General features: G+C 40.8%; 1 protein-coding gene across 2 annotated transcripts in view; it reads left to right on the top strand.

The window, feature by feature from the left end:
• ADAM12 (ADAM metallopeptidase domain 12) overlaps window positions 1–15,441 on the top strand; it is a 2,697,358-nt gene that overhangs the window by 1,878,660 nt on the left and 803,257 nt on the right. For both annotated transcript variants that reach the window (XM_069239710.1, XM_069239711.1), the window contains exon 12: window positions 12,981–13,158. In XM_069239710.1, the coding sequence (XP_069095811.1) occupies window positions 12,981–13,158 (178 nt within the window). The remainder of the gene's footprint in view (window positions 1–12,980; window positions 13,159–15,441) is intronic.

The following is a 15,441-nucleotide window of genomic DNA, read 5'->3' as shown; positions in this document are numbered from 1 at the left end:
AGGAGGGTGGAGCTCCTCTGGGGTTTTGTAGAGTCCGTCGGATGTCCATGCAACCCCTCGGCAGCGATTGTCGAGTCCTTGGTGCAGCAGGCAGGGTTTTGCACCTCTTTCTTTGTGCAGCAGGAATGCAGTTTTCAAACTTGGGTCTTCTTTGTTGCTGTCCTTCTTGTGTCCTTGGAATCTGATCTGCAGGTCTAGGGATTTCCACTGAATACTGCATTTAGTTGAAGTTTAGGGGAGTCCCTAATAGTGACCAATGGGTCATCTACCTTAGGGAGGCTACACCCACTATGGGGCCACTTCCTGTGGGCAGAGGTCACTTCCCTTTCCCTGAGAGGCTATTTTCCTACCATGCCTTATGTCCTTTGTGCATTTTCCTGCTGTTGCACCAGCCAAAAGTAGGGGTTTGGAATGGGGTGGCCATCTGCTGCTAGCAGCATCAGCTGAGGGTCGAATTTCTAAAGGCTGTAAGCCCTTTGAAGCTCGCTGGCAGGGCAGTACATAATCCTGGAGGAGGAGGTGTAACACCTCTGCCCAGGAAGGGCTTTGTTTTGTGAACCCTGAGAGCACAGGCTCTCACCTCAGGGTTCCAGAATCTTGACTAGTGGTGGCAGGCCAGCAACCATGCCAGGTTTAGTTAGATTTTGCAGGAGGCACCTATAAGGTGCACCCTAGGTACATTTTGCACTAAATCCAATACTGGTGCCAGTTTAAATTTATTGTTCTATGTTGCTCATGCTCCTATGCCTACACATGCATTATAGTGTACCCTGCCCTAGGACTGTAGGGCTTGTCTATAGTGCATGCATGTGTAGTGGACATTTCACGCAGGCTGTGTGCCATGTCATGTTTGCATTTTAGGTTTGCACCAGGACACTCGGCATGCAATGGCAGTGCTTAGTGCACTTGGATGCAGGGTTACTGAGGGTAGCACACTCTGTGCTGCTGCCCTCAAGGACCTTCTGTTAGCACCCAAGGCCCTGGGTACCAAAGTACCATTTACTAGTGACTTATAGTGGCAGTTAAAGGTGTTGCCAATTGTGACAATATTTTTATCCATTTTAGAGGAAGAAAACCTGCACTGGGGACCTAGTTAGCAAGTACCTAGTACACTCCAGTCCAGGTTGCATTCAGAAACCAGAAAAAAGGTGGCGCTGTACTGCAACACGGGGCAAGCTTCCCACATGGTTAACGTCGGTGATGTCCCCTCTTCCAGCAAGGAGACTAGCAGGCCCTTGTTCCCCAGTCTTTGCCACAGGCAGAAGTCTTGCAGTGCTTTCCCTTCTCACACAGCCCATCTGGCTGCTTATTACATGACAAAATTTGGGGTCTCAACCTCCCCTTCTTATAGTTCATTTCCGAACACCAAATGTTATTTAAGGTCTGTGTCTTTGAAGTTTTATCTTGATGTTCTGGTTCTTCTGAAGTGTATACCTTTCTCTCTCTTCTTCCTCTTGAAAGAATGTCTGTCACAGCAGAAAAGACTCCAAAGCTGATAGCCGCACAACACAGGCCATGGGTGTGACAGGCTCCCATCACTACTCTTTATGATTCCCTTATCTGCCCTATCTCCTTCCTGAGATGTATGCAGGACCTTTCCTTGTGATCAATCACTGAATCAAAGTGCATCCTTTTGAAGTGTACAGGGAGGGTCTCTCTCTTTCTCGCTCCCTTCTCCAATGTTTTCCATCCAGCTCTCAGGAATGCAGCAAAACACAAATCTATCTGAGGTGATTCCTCTACTCCTCGTGTCTTCACCAGGCAGGCCTGTTTAATAACTTAAGAGTAGGCACATTTAAACATAACTATGCCTATACACCAGGCCCTCCACACCAATTTCATGGTTCCTTGTTCGCCAGTGTCTATAGTGCTCCTTATGATGACAGAGGTGATAATGGACAGTGCCACAGCAGCTTTATTAACCTGTCATTTTACATGGAGAGGACACCAACTTGGCTGTGGCATTGTTGCTACTTGCAGGGAGTTCTTTCAATGTTGTACCAGTATTTAATTACTTGGGAGAATGCTGGAGAATGCTGTGAGTGACCACAGCTCAGGACAAAATGAGGTGGCTTGGTTAATCATGATGAATGGTGCAATGAAACTCTTCCAATCTGGGTCATTCACAGGGAACTACAAATTAGGAGATCCTTGACCTAACTCCCATACATCACAGAGAATTTAAATTATGTTTGTCAGGTTCTTCTCTCTCTGTTCTCAATTTTTCTCTCTTTTTCAGACAGTGATGGTTTCTTGTCCTGCATCTTGCACTTTTGTTGCTGTAGTGGTATTCTGCTAGATTCATAATGGTCCTCCTCACTCTTTTCCCTGGGATTAAAGGTGTAAGTACTTGGTATACCTCTTCAAGTTGCCCCATTGCTACCAATGCCCTTTCCTTGGGAGTGTTTATGCCACTGGCCTTTTCTGTAATAATTCTCTCCTACAGACATCTTTAGCTGTCTTGTTTTGTAACACCTATTGTGGTCAGTGCCAATACTTACAATGGACTTTGGGTCTGACCATTGCTTATCGTTGGATGGTTTCATGTCACTCATTTGCTTCTTGTTTGATGGCTTTTCTTACTCTTCATATTTTTCCCTCCATAGGAGCACATCTTTCTTTTTGTCTGTACTGTTTAGCATTGACAACAAGCATTGCAAAGACAAAAGATGGGTGTTACCTTTTTTAACGGTGAGACCTATTTGCTTTGTCAGTACTAGTTCTTAACTAATGACCATACTTGGAGAGACTCACAGTGTTATTTATATGATCTGTCCACTTTCAAAGTGGCTTTTGGAAGGGATGACCATTCCTGTGTTTAAGAAACAGTGACAGTTGACCTAATGAAATCGTAAACTTTTTCAGCTCTTTGAGGCAATATTACATCAAAAAGAAAGTCTTTGTTAGACCAATAGATAACCACTCTTTTTATTATTTTTTTAATTTCGAGCATTATGCTCAGGAAACGGTATAGACAAAAACTGTACACACTTGCATAAACCATAAGACTGGTACATTAATGAGTTGCCGTTGTGGCATTAACCATAATAAGGATGACGTATGTTAGGTTTTTCTGAAAAAACTTGGACAGAAAGAGTCCTTACAGGTAGTTTGTCTTGGCAATCAGCATAGAAATAACCTCCTTCAAAGAACTCTCAATATACCTCAAAAAGAAAATTGCTATTAGATATAATGTACAGACTCACAAATAAGGTATTGAGTGACCATGCTCATTAGGAAATATGAGACTGGCATTGTTAAGCAAAACATTCAGCAATTTTATAAACTGCTTACAATTATTTGATGACAGCTCTTCATCTACCTTTCATGAAATCTCAAATAGTCTTTTGGAAACATTAAAATTATTCAATATATAGAAGTTACTAAATGAAGTTAACGTCATTCTTGCACATTTATGTAGAGGTACATTTCAAATAAACGTAGATGAAGTGAATAAGAAATACAGATATTATAGAAATCTACAGGAAATTGGAGAAGTATGTGTTTTACATTAGAGGAATGAAGTTGATGTACCTTTTGAAGAACTTTACACTACTTTACAGTGGTTAAGCGTGAGTGTATTAAATCACGGCTAACCTTGGATCTTCATTAACCACCAGAAAGTGCCATTGAAAGGGGAGGGTACAGATTATTGTTGGGGTGAGGAATGTGGAGAATATAAAGAGGGAGGGAAAGGTTATAGGAACAAATGATCTCAATGTCTAGCCACATCTTGACTTCAGGAAATCCAAAAGTCACACTTTATTTTTAAGTTTGCACATTGTGAAGTACAAATGTATCACAAAAAGCTGGAGGTGCTTAATTCCAATGGGTGAATACAAGAGGGCTACAAAAGAAAGAGGGAACATGAGAGATAGACAAAGACAATCAACACTTTAAACTTACATGAATTGCATTGGTAGCCATAATAACCCTATACGAAAGGTTATATTAGTGGAATTATTGCTTTTGTAGTGATATGCTGTTATGCCATGAATTGTGTTTGACCAATGACTTTGTTTTTCACCACGGCGCATATTAGTTGTTCAATGTTCATCAGTAGCACATTACATGTTGTATTCAGTTTAGCTGCCTATTGGCTTTAACATGGCATTAGACATTATATTCTGTATTCAGTTTAGCTGCCTATTGACTTTAACGTGGAGTTTGACATTGCAGTTGAGACATTGCAGATGAGCTGTGTTTTTCCACATGATAGACCAAGCTGTGTTTAACGTGATATGAGAGCGTATATTTTGTGTTTAACTCTCAATCCAGCCTGGGAACGAGCGAAGTTTGGAGACTTGGCCACTCTCCAAACTCTTGTTTGGTTCCTCCCACTGAGCCAGCATGTTTTGACTAAGGGGCCTGTTAGCAGGCTTTTTAACAGTGTCCCTGGGCAGCAGCAAGGGGAATTTTCCAGGACTTCAGCCAGGAGCAGACGTCATCTGCCTGACCTCCCGTTTGGGTGGAAAATCTCTTTCTCGCAGTTGAACAGGAGTCATCAACTTGCTGGCATGAGAAAGATGACAAGCAGTGATAGGCCCTACCTTGATGAAATTTTGACTTTTATTCTTTGCTTTGAAGTTATGCTATCATATAATCACATGTATTTGCTGTGTACATTGCAATTGAGAATCACTTTGATATATTTTGCTTTCACTGCTGCGACTACTTTTAAACGTGTGCTTCCAACCTACTGATCTCGTCTCTCAGGAACCTCTTGGTGAAGTAATATAAATGTCTTCTTTAAACTAGAAGTGCATTCCAGAGAAGTTTTGTCAGCTCGGTCATAAGATAAGGAAAGCAAAACATATGCTTTGTGTATTGTCCACCGATGGCCGTGTCTTGAGGGCAGTGCACGTGGAATTCGCTCTTGCCATGTGCTGGCAGGCACTGAAATTCCATTTTACAAAGTAGCTGCGGGGCATGACCGTGCCATAAGAATACTCTGCAAAGGACATGGCTTTAAACCATGCCCAGTAGGTCACGATCCGTAGTGCACTATCCATGACTACAGTAACCGCAGCGTTGCTGCATACAGGGTTTATTCTCTGTGCAGTTCTCTTGCCTACATACTCAGAGGACCAGCCCTTTGTCATGAAATACTACTAATTATATCAATGAAAATAGATGATTCATCTATGTCTACATGTTTCACTTTGTGAAAATAATGTACAAAATAGCTTCAAAGCTCACAACAAAAACAGCTATTGAGCCATTTCCCATTGCTAAAGCGAGAACGTTCTTGAAAAGACAGTTGCCAATGTCTTGCTTATGTAAGACTGCACCACAAACATGTAATGGAAGCTCTGCACAGACTGAGGCCACAGTATTCAGTCAAACAACTGCTCTTCGCAGGGGTCCAAACTGGACTTATCGCGGGGTTAGTCTCGGTAAACCAAGAAAAATTGAACTACTAGAATAAACAGAAAGTAAATGGGGTATTCTTTGTTATAGGTTTACGTCCAATCCCAATGAAGATAGTGCTTCTAGCATAAATACCATTAGAAACAAGCTAAATATGGTGGTGAGCGTGAAAGGAAGAAGTGGAAGGGGACAGAGGAGAAGCATAGCTTAAGTGGGCATGAGAGAGGGTGAGATGAAAGAGAGTGAGTTGAGAGGGTGCAGCAACAGGTAGGAAGCTGAATAGTGAAAGCAAAGGGTGATGATTATGCAAAGAGAAAAATGGAGGTGAAAACGAAGTGAAGGTACATGGCTTAGATTTTTTCTTTATTGCAGAGCTTGAACCGAAAGCCATTATGAACACGAGAGAGTGTGTAGAGTGAATTTGATTGGCTCTACAGCTTTGGACCAGGATTAAGATTTCTAGAGTCTGAAGAATTCCACAGAGTAGGACCTTCCAGACTGCCCACCAACGTGCATTAGGCTGATCTCAGAGTAGCCTCAATGTTGATTTAGATCTTGACCACCCTTTTGTTCTCGACTTCCACTCTTAAGCCATTTGTGAGGTGGTTTTACATATAATACCATGAGAATGGAGTTTTTCAAAAACCCAAAGACAGATGTTGCAAAAGGAAATAGAAAGATACGCTGAACTGTACATGCAGTGTGTGATCAATCAACGTTGTAGATACAAGTACCAAGAGCAAATGCTGTGAGATTTCATTCTAACAAGTCAGGTAAAATATGAAATTGTCCGATGTTGTGGGCAGAACAACTAGAGAGGAGCTCTCTGAAGAATATTGTCCTGAAGCCTGCATAGAATAGCCGAAGTGTGGTTTCACAGCATGTATTTTATTTTGTTTTATTTACTGTGCTGTTCTAAAGTGCTACTTTACTTCAGTGGTATTAGGGTGCTTTACAATGAAACAATTAAATAGTATTAGAGCATAATATGAGTACAAGTCACATACAAATTATTGGTATAACTTTAAGCATGGGGCGAGAGAAGGACACGTTAGTACCTAGGAACAAGAGTATCAATTAGACTATTTTGCAGAGAGAAGGGGAATAACTTAGGTTCTGGCAAACGGGATGATTTGCTGCATGATTGCCTGATTCTACCTCATATTTGCCGTAGATCAGAGAGATAACTGGATTGGCCCATCTGAAGTCTTTTGAAGATGATGCAGTCAATTTTGAATTTGATTTGGGCCTCAAGCAGAAGCCAGTGTTGGCCTTTTAGTATGGGCGAGATGTGATCCAACTTTTTTTGACTGAGATTAGGTGAGCTGTGGAATGAAAGGTTATTTTCAGTGGGTGGAGAGTGGTAGCTGGCAGACCAGATAGAAACACATTTATCTCATCAATTCTGGAGATCACTAAGGCTTTGGCCGCCATTCTGAGCTGATCATTGGTTACTAGATGTTTTATTCGTTGTAGTTGTCTTAGGTGGAAATTAGCTGTTTGGGCTAGTTTCTGTACATGTGGTTCCAGGGAGAGTTTGCTGTCTATGAGGAATCTTACGGACTTAACAATGGGGTCTGCAAAGGCAGACACCCACAATTCTTTGGCATGGGGATTAGTGATGAATAAATTCTGTTGGCTGTTTTGTGTGAACTTCGTTTGTTTGTGGGTTCAGTTTCAGTATGCTCTTAGAGACCCAGCTAACACTGAATCCAGATGCTCCTTGAGTGCAAGGAAATCTTTGTGTGACGAGATTGTTAGGTAAATTTGGGTATCATCTTCACATTGGTGGAGTTTTACATTGGATCTTTCCAGCATTAGGCTCAGTGGGTCTACATGCATGTTAAATAGGATGGGAGAGAGAGAGAATCAAACCTTTGGGAACACCACAAGTCATATTTTCCAGCCTGGAGATGTTGTAGCCAACTTTAACTAAAATGGAATAGTCCATGAGGAATGATTTGAGCCATTTTAGTATTGAATTATTCATGCCCGTTCTGAGCTCAAATGTTTTTTTAATAGCATTTTGTGTTCTTCTCTGTCGAAAGCTGCAATAGGGCCACAAGAATGAAAAGGCTGTGTTCCATCAGTTTCAGAAGATTATCTAGAACCTTCATAGTGGCTGATTCTGTGCTATGAGTTTTCCTTAATCCTGATCAGCATGATGCTAGGAATTGATTTGTTAAGATAAACTCATTATACAACACTACTGGTCAAAAATACTCCTCACTATTCAGGAAGGTGGGAACACACATTGAAGCCAATGCTACAATCACTTCAATAGGTATCCTAGAAGATATGGGGGGGGGAACCCAATGCTAGTGGACCTGGGTACATTGATAGCCAAGAGAGATATTGTGAAACACTGGAGTTCCCCCAAAGCTTCCTCCATCGAGTAATAGTGAAAAGCATGGACTGGTGCACGAAACAACAAGAGATGATGTACACAGCATGTAGATGTCCCTGTAAATATAGTAAGATTTGGAGAAAACTGTGGGCTTATCATAGCTTAGAATGACAAGGCTGATACTGACAAGTATAAACGTTTCAGGTTCTTTGTCCGTGGGGACTAATGGGGAGGGTGACTTTACATACTATGCTTTGGACACCTGTGATTGCCTTGAGAGAGAAATAGCTACTGCATCAAAATTCAATAAAAGTTTTACTATAAAAAAAAACAATGTTCGCCAGAAGGCTGTCTGTGAAGTAGGGAGTGAGTTTCATAGGCTTAATGACCTTGATGATGTCATCCAGGTGGAATATTCTCAAGGACTTGTTTGTCTTCTATAAGTTTTTGGGTACATGAGCAGGCATCGTAAGAAGTTATATTTTGATTTGTTAATTTTTTTCGGTAAAGAATTTGGCACTACTCTATGATCAATCTCTGATCGGGCTTGGGTAGAGTTAGTCATTGTTTGGGTGTTTTGAACAGAGACTTAGTAGGGTTCAAAGACTGTGTGATTTGGGATTGGCTATAGGAACACTCTGTCATATCCGTGTAGCTTTTAGTTTGGACGTGTTTCTAGGAGTTTCGTCTTTTGACCTGTTTTTTTTCAAGGATTTTTGTGTTATTTCTCAGGTTGTGCAGCTCACTGCTAAATGAGGGTGTGTGTGTTAATTCTTTAGGCTATTTCCTTCTTATCTGGGCTGTGATGTCAATGAAGTTTTCGATGACCTTGCATAGGTATGTGATCTGACATTGAGGGTCACGTAGCATGTTCAGTGATTTAGGTTAGGGGACCAGGAGAGAATTTAGTGCTTCCTCCGTGATGTTTCTGTATTGTCTAACTTGAAGTGTGTTGGCTCTAGTGGTGGCGACTTGAGTAAGCAACTTTGTCATTTGTGGAGTAAGCTATTACATTGATTGAGGAAATGATTAAATCTGGTGTTCTGCCTTTGATGTGGGTTGGGACCTCTATAGTTATAATAAATTGAAAAGGTTTGCTGTGTCCGGCATATCCAGGTAGAAGCTTGAGTTCTCATTACCTAGTCCACGTTGAAGTCACTCAGATAGAAGTTATTTGGAAAAGAGTTTGTTTGTGGGCTATGTGTTCATTTATATGGTCATTGAAGTTGTTTAGGTTATATTGGAGGACGGTAGATTAGTTGTAGGAATAAGTCCATCACAGCATTGGTTGAAATTGCCATTTTCATGCATTCAAACAAAGGGAAGTCTAAGCATGGTAGTAATTTGCAGGGTATTGAATCTTTGTCGACGATAGCTAACCCACTTCCTTTCTGCTCAAATCTGTCTTGTCTTAGGAGGGGCAGCAATATGGAACGAGAGAACTGATGAAGTTTTGTGATAATTCGTTAGGGCCAGATTCTGTGATGCACATCAGATCTCCTTTATTTGCTTCAGTTAATATGGCGATTTGCATATGGTGGGTGTAGACTGATCCCAGATCGTCTAGGGTTTATTTGAGTAAGTTTATGTTTGTTGGGTGTGAATTTAGTTTGAGTGTGTATGACAATAGGGTTGTCATTGTCAGCTTGGTTGACTTGGTTTTTGACGAGTTTGAGTAAGGTTTTATTTCTGTGTGGAACAGAAATGTATTTGTTTGCTCTTTATTTCCTCGTAGCCTGTGAGGTTTGATAGACGTGTAGCCCTGAACACTGGCTGGTTTAACTCTGAGAGCTAGATCCCTTGGTGTAATTTGCATTTGAAAATATGTAGAAAGAGGTCTACAGATACTGCTTTCAGTGAGTGTTAGTGGAGGTATTATTGTGCAGGAAATGAGGAAGGTTATAATGAGTGTTTGATGTCTTGGTGGTAAGCAGTGTTTCTGTTTTCTTTTGTGGAAAAGAAGAAATAAAATTGTGTAAGTGAGTATTAGTGACGGTGTGAGAGATTGTGCAGGCATTAATTCATTTCTTAGGTGCCAAGTGAAAGTATACCTAGGGGTAAATCAGTGCTAAGGGAGAGAGATTCGGGGTTGTGTGTATTTATATAAGGTGTGATAGTCCTCTTTTTTATTGCCATAGTCGAGCAGGAGAGCATGCTGGGGCATAGCAATAGCAATAGCTCTCCTGAACTATGGTGGCGTTTGGTCCTGGACAGGCACACCAATCTGGTAAATTGTCAAATTAATAACTTCAGTCAACTATCTTGTTCAAGATGCCTGTTGAACTTTCTGTTTCTAGAGTGAATGTTAATTATTCATATGGCCTTAACCACATAGTGGAATTGATTGTATGTATGAATGGCACTGTTTTTGTCATCACTGCTCTCTCCAGGCTCTAATGTGTTTTTAAGGTGTGAAACCTGGGCCACATGCGGAACGTTGGGTGCAATGTCTGGCCATGTGACATCAGGCCTTGCAGACAATCTCAACTGTGTATGTCCAAAGTCCCAGCATAATAGGAGTTAGCTGATTTTGGCATTGTGGGTGCAGACCTTGGCCACAGGTTAACTCCCTGTCAAACTTGTTAAACGTATGGCTAAAGATCATGTGCAGAAGAGGTTTGATGAATGCGGAGGATTGAGTGCCTGGCCGTGCCTGATCGTAGGCATGCAGTCCAAGTCCTGATGCAGATTGAATGCAGGGTCTGGCCAAAGGCTAAGACTGAGATGTAATGAGTGCTGCTATCAATTATTTCATTTAGCATGTCATAGAAGATGTAACCCGTGAGATCATTAGCGGTGCATGATGGAGGCACAAGTTATAGTTAGTGGATTAATTTACAATTTGCATATTTCAGTGTTTTTTTTTTTTTTTTTTTACATTAGCGCATGTCTCATCCCAACACCTAATTATAAAGTCACTTTATCCATTCGTTTTTCAGTAGATGTTTGTGTTTTTTTTATGTTAGGGTCTTAGCACCTAACCTAACTAGAACATCACTTTAACCTTTGTTTGTTCAGTGTATACATATATGTACCCTTCGTGATGGCAGGGGCGGCTCCTCCATTAGAGCAGGAGGGTGACGCTCCTCTGCCAGCAGCAGCAGCTGCAAAACCTCTAAGAGAAAACAATAGTAAACTTAGTTTATTATTATATTCTTCTAGAGGGGTGGGGTCACGGGGTGATTAGCAGTGAAGGGGAGTGCACAGCACTCCATCTCAGAGCGCATATGTGTTTGGCTGGCCATCACTGTTGCCGGGCTGGAGAGAGCCTGCACTGGCTCCCAGTCTGCTCTGAGCAGCATCAGGATTGGCCACAGGGCAGGCTAAGCGCCTGTGCCTGCAGCCGGCTGCAGCAGAGGAGACGGAGGAGTGGCGCGGCCTGCATGCAGGTACGTTTTTTTTTTTGCTTTTTTTTTTAATATTCCCCCTGACAAACACCCGCTGCCCGCCCCCGCTCGCCGCCTCGCCCCCTTTAACACCCACGTGCCGCAACTGCTTGATGGATTAGTGTAAAACTTTCCATCAAGGAGTCAAGATGGATTAACTCTTCTTTTGGAAAGTTTTGTGCAAATTCATCAAATAGCCTCAAAGTTATTAGCAAAACAAAAAATACTCTTCCTATGGAAACTTTGACCTAACTAAAACTAAATAGCCACTAATTATTTATGCCTGCTAGAAATCCTTTCAAGTATACATCAAGGCCTACATGATATAAGGTATAAAAACATAGGTGTGACTTCACTGACTACTGGATCACTGGTATACACCCCAACGGTAAGAAAATACTGAAGTTTGTACCTAGCTCAATGGAAGTGGTTGAAAATCAAAAATTAAGGGAAACCTGCAGTCCTCTTGACCCAACCTCAGGTTCCTCCAAGACATTTCATAAACAAGTGTGCACATAGCAGTGAGAACGTCCACATTTGTTGCGATTAAATAGTGTATGCCACTGCACTACTACCAGCTGAACCCCAAAACACTATATTCTGATGACCACTCAAATAAAATGTAAAGCAACTTTCTGCAGGTCGTTGTTCATAAACCATCTTTCAAACAACCTTTATATTGTATTTTTCATTCATAATTATTTGAAAAAATAATATTGAATATTTGACTCCACGCTAAAAATTGAGCAAAAGGGAGCATCAACAGGTACATTGATTTTCAATATATTCTAGTGCAGGTAAAAACAATGAGTTTTGGAAGAACAACGACGCTTTCCTCAAGCAAAGTTTCTAAATATTTTCATTGTTTAAATGGGAGAAATTGTTTTATTTACAATGTTATACATTTTAAGGTCTTCACTGTCCTTTCCAAGCCACATCCAAACCACTGTTAGGCATAGTACTTTTGTTTATTTTCAATTGTTCAAAGCCTGCGGGAGTAGAAAACCGCTTTGCATCAGCACAAATTAGGAAAAGGCTTGCTTATGTGACATCAATAAAAGACCTACTGAATCTGTGTAAAAGCCCATTGCATATTTATTAAATAATATATGGATGAAAAGGGGGGACTGGTATTTATTAGGGTGCATGCTCATGGGAAGCACAATTCCTGAGCCTAATAGTATGTGAAGGATAGAACATATTTAGGGAACACAGCCCAACCATTAAGGTTTTGGCTCTGAACTGTCATAACATTGAATTATAGCCTGGCTCCAAAGCTGCTGTGAACAAGGTATAACGTCCTGCTGGAGACCTAGCTATTTGCATTTTGTTTGCCAACTGGTTGCGAGCCAGGTAAAATGTAATCATCTGGGTATCTCAGAGGAGAGGTAAGCTTTGGCTTACTCAGCAGCAGACACCATGGTTTCCTCAATCAGAAACAAAACTTGACTTGATTGTGAACCCACACAGCTTCCGTGAGAAGGCAATGGAAGAGCAGCCAACCTGCGAATACGTATCTCAGTGCCCCTCTACCAAAAGCATTCCATGAGTACCAAATGAAGGTTGGATTTTCCTAAGACGCCAGCATGGTTACATTAAACTTCTAAAATGACTGTTCCAAGATATTTTTGTGTACCTGTATTTTTCCTAATTGTTCTTTCTTGTTATCCTACCTGGGTTGGTGGGACTGATGTTTAAGTAATTTGTTTTACCCATGAAGTGCCCTAACTCTATGTGTGTGAAAATACATTAGAAATAAGCCACGTCAAGCGGCTTTACAGTGCCTGCTCTGATGTCATCCGTGCTGTTCACCACTGCTCACCAAGGATTGGCCAGTGTGCTTCTTGTTCAACTGATTTTCTCCTCTTCCTTCGCAGGTATCCGTACCCCACGGTGTTCAGCAGCTGCAGTAAACAGGACCTGGACATTAGCCTGGAGAAGGGGATAGGGATGTGTCTGTTTAACATGCCTGAGGCTCAGAAATCCATTGAAGGTCAGAAGTGTGGAAATGGATATGTCGAAGAAGGGGAAGAATGCGACTGCGGGGAGCTTGATGTAAGGACAACATTTATTTTATTATATTTATTCATAGAGTTTAGGAAAGCGCAAATAATGCTCTCGATGGGCACCAGCGTAAGCTCAAAGGAGACTGAGGCTCAGTAATTCTCAAAAATGTAAGTGCGTTGCAAGGAGGCGGAAGCTGAGCGTGAATTTAGAGCTAAGGAACGAAAGAGGCAGATAGGGAGTTGCAGTAGCGGAAAACAACATTTGTATAGGCGATTTTGAAGAAAGTTATGAAAGTGGAAAATACTCTAACCCGGGAAAGAGCAAAAAATTAAGTAATATGCAAATGTAAGGGAGCTTAGATGGAATACAGCTGTGAGATGGCATTTTACACAGCATGGCAGTAAATAGCAAGTTCACGTAATAGGTTAGGTCAGGCAGCGACTTAAAGAGCAGTACCATGAGGATCACTAAGAGAAATTAGGCGGGATACCACCAGAGGGAAACAATGTGAAATGCACAGAGCCAATCAGACTAACTGTTGAGTCGCCAATGCAGACACCCAGCCAGGATACTTGTGGTTAAAATTGTCTTCAAAGTATCAATTAAGATTATCATTGAATGTTACTAGGGAGTCAGAAAAATCCAAGTCTTTAGCCTTTATTTACAATGACCGAAAAGTGAGGAAAGACATGGCTTTATAAAACTGATTTACCAATTAATGCAGCTTGAGAGTCATTGTGTGTTAATTGTAAAACTGACATTCTGTGAAATCTGGTACATTTAGCATTGGTGATTGAAATTGTTTCCTATTAAATTATATTGCATAATAATAATCACTGAAAATGTCACAAACTGTCTGGAAGTAGTACTCGGCACTGTTGGATGTTTGGGAGGCAAAGACTAACCTGGTGGACAAAGATTTTGTTTCCAAACCCATTTATATACGGTTTTATTAGAATGCCACCCTCAGTCCCTGAAAGGCCATTCAAAATAGCCCCTTTCCCATGACAAATACCCTTTCTTAAGAAGTACTGTCATATAGTGCACCCATGCCATTTTTTCCTGATAATTAAATATTTGTGTGTGCTTTCCTGTACTTCGAGAGGTGATCTCGTCGGCTGAAGGACTCTGATCTCTAAGCATCAAGTGTGTTGAAGCCACCGTGATCCTTAAATGGCCGTGCGTTAATTAAATATATTGTAAGACTTTTGCAATTTAACTCAGTAATACATTGCAGGGTGTTCCAGTCATGATTCAGAGTAATTCACGCAGGTTCTACCATCTACTAAGCATCCGCTTGGTAGTCTAGGTTACATTATACATCCATCAATGTCTATTTGAGGAGTAGTAACTCCAAGACTGATTTTTATCTACATTTTACTAATGTACTGATGAAGGATCGAGCCATTACCCTAACGACCTGAAAAATAACTTAATGCTACAACGAAGCTGTGGCATTGATTTCATATACTTTAAGCATTTTAACAACTGTGGGGGACAATGCTATGATACATTCGTTCATAATATAGGGCCTCTTTACGACCTTGGTGGAGGGCATCAGGCAGTCCATAACGTGACAGATATCCCGCCCGCCATTTTACAAGTTTCATAGAATATAATGGAACTTCTAATACGGCGGATGGGATATCCGTCACGTTTGGGTCTGAGTAATCTCCTCTGCCAAGGTCGTATTCAGGCCCTTAGTCTTTTTGATTTAGCATTTCTCTTATACCTGGGGATATATTTTCAAATGTGACATTTTTACTCAGTCATATATACTTTATTTAGTAATTTAAAACCATACAAAGTCAGAAAAACTTATAAAAACGTATAAAAACATATACATTGTTAAAAAGAGCAAGACAGAAACACTCAAAATAGTTCTTCAGAAGTAAAAAGAAGCCAAATGTACATTTAAATAGAGTTAAGAGCTTCCAGCATTTATAAGAGATCACACCTAAGACCCAATTTACAATCAGTCATGCAAGGAGAAACATTGTTAACAATATCTAGGATAACACCATAATACCTGAATAACTTTTTCCTAACTCTGAGTGTGCCCGCCAGAAGGCTTGCAACACCAAAACAGCCAACGGGCGACAAAAACATTTGCAAATATATTTATGCTGTTTTTTTTTGTGAAAAGTGTTTTCCTTTTAACAGAGGGACAATAAAACGCTGCCTGAGTGACTGATAAAAGTCACTAAAAAAATAAAAAGTGCAATTGTATCTTGCTGAGAAAAATTGTCGTATAGACTTTGAATCAGCTTCTCAATTTTATAAAAGGCTTTGGGAACTGCCAAGAGCTAATGTATTACATTGAGCCTAATT

Source organism: Pleurodeles waltl, chromosome 6 (assembly GCF_031143425.1).
Source record: "Pleurodeles waltl isolate 20211129_DDA chromosome 6, aPleWal1.hap1.20221129, whole genome shotgun sequence".
Taxonomy (NCBI): Eukaryota; Metazoa; Chordata; class Amphibia; order Caudata; family Salamandridae; genus Pleurodeles; species Pleurodeles waltl.
This window is presented reverse-complemented; position numbering and strand designations above follow the sequence as displayed.